A 9,599-nucleotide genomic window follows, 5' to 3' on the forward strand; every position below is an offset into this window, starting at 1 on the left:
TTCTGACTCCTCTTCGATGTTGTGAAATTGTGAAGCTCAAAGCAACGTTGTTCTTCTTTGCCCAGTTCCATAAACTTGCCAAACTAAATCTTGGCAGGATCCCGACATCAAGAATAAAAAGCAGAATGAGTCTGTCTCGAGGCAGTTTGTTAAAGAGAAACAGAGAAAAAGGAGGAATGTCTATCTCTTCAGATGGCTTTTGTCATTGTCCTCACTCACATGGGTTGGTCGGAGGCCGAGAGGGAAACGGCTCCGGAGTCGTAGGAGCTCTTGAGGCCTGGTTTGAGTGACAGCTGGCTGCCGGGGCTCTGAGCAATGGATGCTTCAATCTGAGCGTCTGACACCTGATCGGACAAAACAAGAAGAGGAAAAGCTTTGAAGGGCTCACAGAAAAACTCAATGGACATTTGGTCAAACTCACAACTCTGTGTTTATCTCACAATTGTATTACTTAAAAAACAACACATTACCTCTTCAAATTTCTTGGCTTTGTACTGCTTCGCCCCTTTCAGGAAGTTAAGCAAGATAATGTCACAGAGAACTGTACCCTGCCAGAAGGAAGAACAAAACAAAGAGTACTGAGGACCGAGGGAAGCAAACAAATACGTTTTTATCATCTGTATTTTGATAGGAAATGACAAACCAGTCCAATAGAGGTGAAGGCCGCAACCAAGTTGATCAGTGTTGGGACTGTGTCAAACTTTCCTGCCTTGAAGAGACAGACAGGAAGAGACAGAGTCAGTTCAGGTGACCCAGTAAACAAAAAATCCTAGGGTGAAGCGCTCAGTCCAGAATATTTACAATTCAAATAATATAATAACTAGGGCTGGGCAAGTTAACTCATTTTAATTGAGTTAACTCATCACTTATTTATCTTAGACAATTATTTTATCTCGCATTAACTCAGGTTTGATTATTTATTGTTTTATTGTGAAAGTCAGGCTTTTATTTTGTGAAAGTCTGTTGCTGACTGCTGCGGAACCGGAAAAAAGAAAATAATTGGCGGATAAACAACCATGGATAGGGGTACGGAGCTTTTACATGGCCATTTTCATTTTAAAGTTCTTCCAGACGGCGGAGTCGACAGAACCAAAGTAATTTGTAGCCACTGCCAAGGTGAATTTTCTTATCACTGGAGTACTTCCAGTCTAAAATATCACCTAAATGCAAAACACACAGTTGATATCAGCAAATCACTCAACGAAACAGCGAGCGGAGCGAGGCTTCGGCAGACTACGTTAGACGCAGGAGTATACATTTTTCATAACGAAGAGGATAACATTAATGCCCTGGCAGTGGCATTGACCTTTAATTTTGTATTTGCTTTGATAACATTGTTAAGTTGAGATTCACACTGAATATTTTATTTAACTGCTACTGTATTAAATGCTGATGTTAAAAGTGTTTGCACAACAAATGTTATGGCACTTTCGTTCATATGGCAGAACATTGAAAATAAAATTGCGCTATACACTACTTTTTAATTCATTATTGGATTTTGCGTATACAAATGCAATTAATCGTGATTAATCAGGGAAATCATGCGATTAATCGCGATTAAAACTTTTAATCGTTGCCCAGCCCTATTAATAACATGAATCAGATTTTGCTATTTAATACATAATTCTGTGTGTTGAGAAGCAGATGCATTTTTTTTAAAGATGATGATTTGAATCATTCAACATTACGGTGAATGTGCCTATTCTTATGCTTATTCAATTTCTTGCTGAGAGGCAGATGAGAAGATCAATGCCCCTCATTTATCTTTACAATATCAAGTAAGCTTTTTACTGTTAGCTTAGCATAGGTCTGGAAAAGGAGAGAGCCTGGTTCTAAAGGGTAAAATAATCTACTGACCAGCTCCTCTAAAGCCCACTTAACAACACATTGTATTTTGTGTATTTAATCTTTAAAAATGTAAATACACAAAATAGACGGTGGAGTCTTTCCTTTCATCATGGCTTGGAGGAGCCAGAGCATTTGACTGAAATGATTCAAAGAAATCAAGGCAGACACAAGCTACTGGTGCTCTGTTTGAAAAGAAAAATTTGATTGTTACACATAATATGGATTTTGTTTGTAGATTTTCCAAACTCTAGGCAAGGGTGTACAGATTGTTGAGCCCTACGAATCATTAACTATACATTTTAATTTGATTTAATTAAAATGTACACTCACACAAATTCCATGGCTGCAACAATATCCCACAACTCACCTTTCCCGTGACCATGACATCGAAGCGGATTGCATATGCTTTGTGAAGTGTCCGAAATTCAGTCCCATTCTCTGTCATGAAATATTTGGCAAATCTGAATTCATAGAGAAAAAAGGTTTTAAGAATAAAAAAGATATAGAAATTGAGTGGAAGTGGAGTGGAGAAAAGTCCTCCTCCCCACCTGAAGTTGTATCCTTTGGAGATGCGGTTCTTGGCAAATGGTGCATCCAGGCGTGAGAATGAGTACTTGGGCACACACTTTTCGATGTCCAGGTCCAGGTTACATTGCCATTGAATGTTAATTCCTATTTCCCCACCCTGAGGGAGAAGGAGAGACAAAACCTTGAGCATCAGATGGCCTGTATATAAAGACAAGACTGTCATGTAAACTTCCAAACAGTGAAGCCAAAGCATCTTGTGGCTGGCTGTGTTACAGGTCATAAACCCTCCATGTTAGTAGATAGGACATGCACCAAAATGTCAAAGTACACATCAAATACATTTTTCTCAAAGATAGTTTCTGTCATTTAAGTTAGTTCCTTTCACACTGATGAATGTTCAAGACCTCATTTTATATTTGGTTTTAATTCAAAACAGGGGCATGACATGTCACATGTCATGATTGACAGCTGAGACAGAGTGGCGATTGGTCGAATGTGTGTGTATCGGAGGGACCTCGCTCCTGCAGCTTCATCCCCTGCACAGAATCTGGCTCTGCAAAATAGCAGCGTTTGTATCCAGGATAGTTTAGCTTAATTGCTGGATGGTGAGAGACGCATTGTCCGTCTTTATTTGGAGTCGAGATGTTGAGGTCACTCTGTGTGTGTCTGTGTGTGTCTGTGTGTGTCTGTGTGTGTGTAGTCTTCTGTACAGTCACAACACTTTAACATTGAGAATGATGAGTGGATTAAATGAGAAAGATGAGACATTTTTTGTCAGCTTCTCCGGAGTCTGGTCTGTGTAATTCAGGACGTCCCCGACCCGAAAGATGGGACAATAGGGGTTGGTCTCTGGGTGGTACTTGCAGCGCTTAATCTCTGAGGAAGTCATTGTGCTTGGAAAGTTCCCTCTGCAAGACAAATATGTCACATTTTGTGTTCATGATTAGAAAAAAAAAACATTTTTGTAGCTCTTAAAGGAGCATGTGTGGTTATTTTATATTCTCCACATACCCTTATCAAACTCCCATTGTGTTTTCTTCTGCTTAAATGTGAGAATATTTGTGAATATTTTTGTATACTTGCCGTGTGTGTGTGTGCGTGACGTACCTGGTGACATTGAAGAGAGGAAAGCGAATACTGTTTTTGATGAAAATGGTAAAGTTACTCACATCGAGGATTCGGCCTCTGACGAGGATGTTGGCAGAGGTGGAGGTGTGAGGATGACAAGAAAGAATTTTTAAATGAGGGAGGTTTTATCAGGTTCTCAAACACGTGCGTATGTTTGTGAGTGTGTGAATCTTACATGGTGACAGTGTCGTCCTCAGCTGGACACCATGCTTCAATCTCGCACCGACCCTCCGTCTCGTTGTCATAATTGAGGCAAATACCTGTTATCACTCCTGTCATGTGAGAGAAAGAAAGATAAGAGAGAGATGGTGTGTCAGATTGGAAATTCTCAAGAGTTAAAAGAAGAGACACTCATTTTTGTTTTAATTATCTGCTTCTAATACAGTAAACAACTGAAGAATGAGCTCAGCCGGTAAAGGACCATAAATCAGAGAGACGCTACAGATTCAGGTGATAATTCTCTGTAGGCTCATATAAGAAATTTGATTTCACATTATAATTACAATTATTATAATATTGTAAATAGTGGGTTACACTTACCATTGGTAAGGATGGACCCAAAATAGTCTTTGCAGTCTTCATCCGTTTTACATTTAAAGTTGCCAGTCTGAAAAACACACACACATGTTTTTTTGGTCGCACAAAAACTTCCTGCGAACCCTGTTTCTGGGTCTCTGAAGTTGGTTGCACTAACAGCTCTGATTTGAACCACATGTCCTAGTCAGTATTAATCTCAGCCTGGTGAGTGTTGATGAATAATTTTATAGCTTTTAGAGCTTCCTCCCACAGTAAAAACACCTGTAGATACACTTTTATCAGATTTGAACTAACATTTATTCTAACACATACAGAATGTGTCAGGAGATGGCCACCTGAAGATTTGTGGTACTAGTCTGATTCAAAGGGTCTTTACATATAATCACTTAAACCTTACAATACATTGAAACAGATTACTAATAAAAAATCAGGTATTTGAATGTGTCCTCACCTCCGCACATTTTCCCTGGAACTGATTATGAGTGATGATGAGTTTGGTCATGATGCAGAACACACCTGCGCCCTGGAACACAGCACAACATTGTGGTTTACAGTGGGTTCATTAAAAAGCCGACTTAGACTTGTCCTCAAGACCTCGTCTCATGTCTTCCTAGAGGCAACTTGTTGTAGAGCACAAAAACATTTAAAAGTCATCGGATAAACAAACAATTCAACTTCTTCTGTAATAAATATTGAACACCGGTCAAGCAGACAATTCAAATTACATAACAGTGTATCAATTTTAAATCGTAGAATAAGTGAATGTATTTCCCATCCCCAAGTCCACACCGGACCAAATGAGTCTCACATCGAGCACAGATCAATGGATGTAGTCACGTACTAAAAGCTCTAGATACTGACTCTGTGATAATTCACATGCACCATAAACCTTCAATTCAACCCTGGGGAGGTTATGTGGGATAGGAAACCTCAGATTAAGATGAACCATTTCTCAAATCAAGAATAGAGATATAGGAGAGCAGAGGTCACTTCCTGAGGTCAAAGGTGATGCTTTGACTCTGTGTGGGGGCGTTTAACATGTGTTATCAGGGTCACACTCACCTGTGGGGGATAGACGTAGTCGGCCACATCCATTATACGGTCTTCATGGTAACCAAAACCTTTCACTTTGGTCATCACGGAGGACTCGATGCCGGTGTCAATGGACTGGTAAGCTTTCTCGTGGATGAAGACCCAGCTGCAGGACGAGGGACACAACAAATATATATATATAACAGCAGCAGTGTCCTCTCTGGACAATTGGAAACTGCCAATACAGATCGTATCATGGGCACATTTCTTTACATAAGAAATACATGAACATTCTCCCTGTAGCCTTAGAACCGTTGATGTAAACAAATTTGATCGTACGTCTCCAGTTTGATCTTGGTCCCTTGTGTTTCTGTATCCCTTTATCCAGCACTTAAATAAATTAGTACTCTATCTCCAGTTCGGTTGTTGAACAGGTTTTTATACAGGTTTTTATACTTCTAGTATTTATATGCTAATCCTATGGTTTACATCTATAAAACAACATTTCATAGGGAAGTTTCACAGTTTTCACTCTTTTACATTTAAGAGCTATAAATACTATTTACTTCTGAAGATACTGCAAATGAAGCCTGGATATAACCTTATGTCTCGTTTGAAAATATTATGCATAGATTTAACTAACCAAATATGAGTTATTATTCACTTACTGGCAACTAAATGCAAAAATTTAAATCTGCTCACATGTTAATGCATCTGTAATAACCTTATAATAATTTCATAGATCACGTTGTAGCACTGATAAGGGCCATTCTGCTGCATCAAGAGTGCTTTCTGATGATATACATTTTTTATAGGTAGAGTTGTGAAAGCAGTATCTGTATATTGTGGTAATTATACTTTCACTTAAATAAAGGTTCTAAGTAGCTTCTGTTCTATAAAGAGGTAGCTCAGCAGGTGAGGTCTGGTGTCACTTCACCTTTCCTTTTTTCCTGTCATCTAAAATTAAAGGGGGGGGGGATACAATGTATTTTAACACTACACAGCGATGGCGTTAAATCATTTGGCAACTATCTGCTATTTTTCTCTGTAGAAATGAGCTGCTTGTTGAGTTTGTAAAACTTAATCTTTCAAATCTTAGTCAACCGAATTAACCTCTATTGCATTGACATAATGGCAGAAGTCTCAGATGGATAAGAAATGCATGTTTTTTAAAAAACAAGAGGAGGCTACTGACCCGACAAAATATGCAATGATGAGCAGCTGTACGATCCGGTTGATGATGCCAACAGTCCAGCTTTTGACCACCACAGACTTGGTGGTCTCGTAGGTGAAGAAGTCAGTGATGGTGCTCCCCAACCAACCCATGGCTGCTTGTCAGAGAGTCAAAGGCCGACGACAAGTGCTCTTCTTCCAGAGTCTCAGGGAAAAGTGTGGCTCCTTCTGTAAAGTCGCGTTGGTAAAGCTCACTCCTGATTCTAAATGATGGCTTTAATCTAGTCGCTCAGTTTTGGTTGTGGCCTCTTCTCATCTGCCTCACTGCTAATTTGATGGTAAACCCTCACTGTCTCCCTCCTATCTCTCACTGTCCTGTTTCATTGGTTTATGGCACAAACTGGACCTCCCCTTCCTTTCCTCAAATGAGGCATGAAAACATTAAAGTGTATCTTCTGTCCCTCCCTCTCGCTTTCATTCTTCACCACAAATCCCCATCTCCCAGGCCTCTTTGCTCTCTCCATGGTTGGCTCATTCCAGCCACGGACAGTACTATTGTAGAGCACACTAACACCGCAGTTTACAGGCAACGATAATTTCCCCCTTAAAATTGGTTTTCCTTTGCTCCTGGCATGTTTTCAGCGGGATTTTGAAACTTCATTGATGATTTGATAGAATATTGAGTGAATCCAATGCAAGACATGCTGCATGATCATTCATTCAGTCTTTCACTCAATTTAGAGAGTGAATCAGAGGGCATTAAAAGGGACCATTCCACTAGTGAACCAAACAGAACACAACATCTAATGCTGTTCAATAGCAGCAAGTGTTTGCATTACCTAAGTACAGAGTTGGATTCTTTACTGGTTTATTTGACAAGGATGCTCTGTAACAAACATGACTATAGATAAGCCGGACAGAGACTGTGAAAAGGATTTTCTATCTGTTATAATCAGTCAGATACACAGGCTTCCGAGATGAGCGTACAGCTACACTTATACTAGGTCATTATAAGCAATGCTCTCACTCAATGAGCAGGCTTTCTCTGTGGTAATATTGAGTTTCAATATTATTATGTTATAATATAATGTTACATTATTATTATATAATATAATTAAATTGTTTCATCAATGTGGTGAAGTATTTCAGGTATTCAATTTGTTGCATTGGTCAAAACAGCCATTACTGCATGGTTATTTACCCATAAACAGTTTTCCATTGATCTCTCAACAATAGGTTTAGACATGATATGTATTGATATTGCAATATAAACTAGAATGGCACTCAGCAGAGCACATACCTCCACCAAGGCCCAACAAACTCAATCAACATGCACCACCTCACACACACTCATAGATATCAGTTCCCTAAATGGTTCTGACTTGTTATCATCAAGATTCATGAATTATTTTTGGGGAAAAGTAAAATGATCCAAGTAACAAACCCTCTTTTGCAACGTTAAAGAAAGAGATTTGAAATTCCTGCATCCTAAACAAAACGTTATTGTTTCTTCCCTGAACCATATTCTGTTCAGTCGTTTTTGTGTAATCTTGCTAAACAAACCGACCAACCAACAAACACAGGGATGAAAATGTAACCTCTTTGCCTTGGTGGAAGTAAACATACAGTGGGATAAGGTTTTATACATATTGCCCACTCCTACTGGAAGGCCTGTTCATGGGTTGGGTTGCATCAATTATCCACTGCAATTTAAGTCTTTATTTAAATCTTTCTTTCTAAGTTCAAGTATTTCTGACGTGCTGCCATATTTAGTCCGTCTCGTGATAAAAAAAAAAAGCCATGTTTTACAGATACTTGTAAACAATTAGCTGCAAGAGAACAAAACCTAAATGTTTTCAGACAGGTCTGACTGGAAGGGCTTCAGTGGTTCTTTACCGAGCTGAGCTAGTTGGGACAAAGTTAATCAAATTCTGGCCCTGAAAAAAACTTTTGGAAAAGTCACAACTTCCAAAAATGGAACCCCTCACACTCCAGATGTTCAACATGTCATCATTAAACATTATATAGTTTCAGTTTTGTAAATCAACTATATAAAAAAGAAATCTGATTGTACAAGAAGCTTGAGTGTAAATGCACTGTTACATTTTTTTTACATTGTATCATTACTGACAAATGTGCAATAATTGCGCCATATGATACGACCACTTCTCAATACAGCCATGAGTAGCAAGAGCATTATTGCCTCTAACATCAGGGAGATAATGTAATGATGCAATGACAATGCGTGTGTGTCTTTGTGTGTGCGCATGGGATGCATGTGCCTAGAGACTATGTCATTTCTTGAGTGCGTCCATTAGGTTTTCTGGTCAATTAATGGTAATTTAATACAAAACGGGAAACACATAAACACACATGCTAGCTGTGCACGTACAGACAAGCACACAAGCTTTCAGGCTGCACGTGACTGAAACGTCTATCACAAAGACATGAGCGTCTCAGCGTCGGTCCTGTACATCGATACTGGGAAGCCCATACATCTACAAAACACGAGATACTATTTGTCAAATTACAGATGCAGACAAACACGATAAGGGAGACTGAAGTGTTTCTGTGTGAAAGGAGAAACCATAGTGAAAGTGTTCATCGTGCCACAGGAAGGGATCTATGTAAATAGGTTCAGAGCCCAGCCTTCTTTGACAGCTACATATAGAACGTGCCAGAACACACACGCCCAAGAAAACACAACTTTATGAGAAAACATGGCACATGGCAGAGGACCTATGGTCACACTCAATCAATGCTGATGCAGTGGGTCCATCTCTTAAATGTAAAGAATGACTAATAGACGGATTGAAATGGAAATGTCCAGATATTAAAGTTCCCCAGAGGATGAATCTCACAGATGTTTCCTGGGGTTCCACCTTCAGGCCTAAATTTTGAATAATCCTTTAGAATATCTCAGTTTTTAATAGAGGAACTGTCACAAAAGTTTGTATTGTCATGGTTCCTAGATAAAAAATCCCAGACTCTGACTGCCCTGAAGTTCTTCTGGTGCCACTACGAGGTTGACATCTGTCATTCTGAGAGAAATGCCTCAGAGGTTCCAAAGTAACACTCAGGGTGAGCTTCATACAGGAATCGATACAAATGACGCCACGTTAGAGGAGTTAATATAGAAACGTCTGATGGAAAGAGGTGGGGTCATTCTCAGGACACCCAGTTAGTGTTACTGCAGCAGGAGAACATTAAGAGTACCTTATTTTCAAAACCAATAATATCCATATGGAAGTAAACCACACAGGGAATGTTTGGCTCTTAAAAACCACGATCTCCAACCACACTATATCAGCCTTTTTACAAACCTCTGTATACTTGGGCCCTCGCATCCCCTC

At 39.4% G+C, this 9,599-nt stretch overlaps 1 protein-coding gene across 1 annotated transcript; it reads right to left on the reverse strand.

The window, feature by feature from the left end:
* Nucleotides 1-215: 215 nt before the first annotated feature.
* On the reverse strand, nucleotides 216-6,399 carry p2rx3a (purinergic receptor P2X, ligand-gated ion channel, 3a). Its single transcript, XM_061079469.1, has 12 exons — nucleotides 6,269-6,399; nucleotides 5,104-5,239; nucleotides 4,493-4,564; nucleotides 4,045-4,111; nucleotides 3,680-3,776; nucleotides 3,484-3,561; nucleotides 3,143-3,284; nucleotides 2,397-2,533; nucleotides 2,216-2,309; nucleotides 644-709; nucleotides 471-548; nucleotides 216-344 (listed from the first exon to the last, which is right to left on the reverse strand). Exons 1-12 carry the CDS (start codon nucleotides 6,397-6,399, stop codon nucleotides 216-218), a joined length of 1,227 nt encoding a protein of 408 aa, XP_060935452.1.
* Between the last annotated feature and the right edge of the window lie 3,200 nt (nucleotides 6,400-9,599).

Source organism: Limanda limanda, chromosome 10, assembly GCF_963576545.1.
Source record: "Limanda limanda chromosome 10, fLimLim1.1, whole genome shotgun sequence".
In the NCBI taxonomy this organism is placed as follows: Eukaryota; Metazoa; Chordata; class Actinopteri; order Pleuronectiformes; family Pleuronectidae; genus Limanda; species Limanda limanda.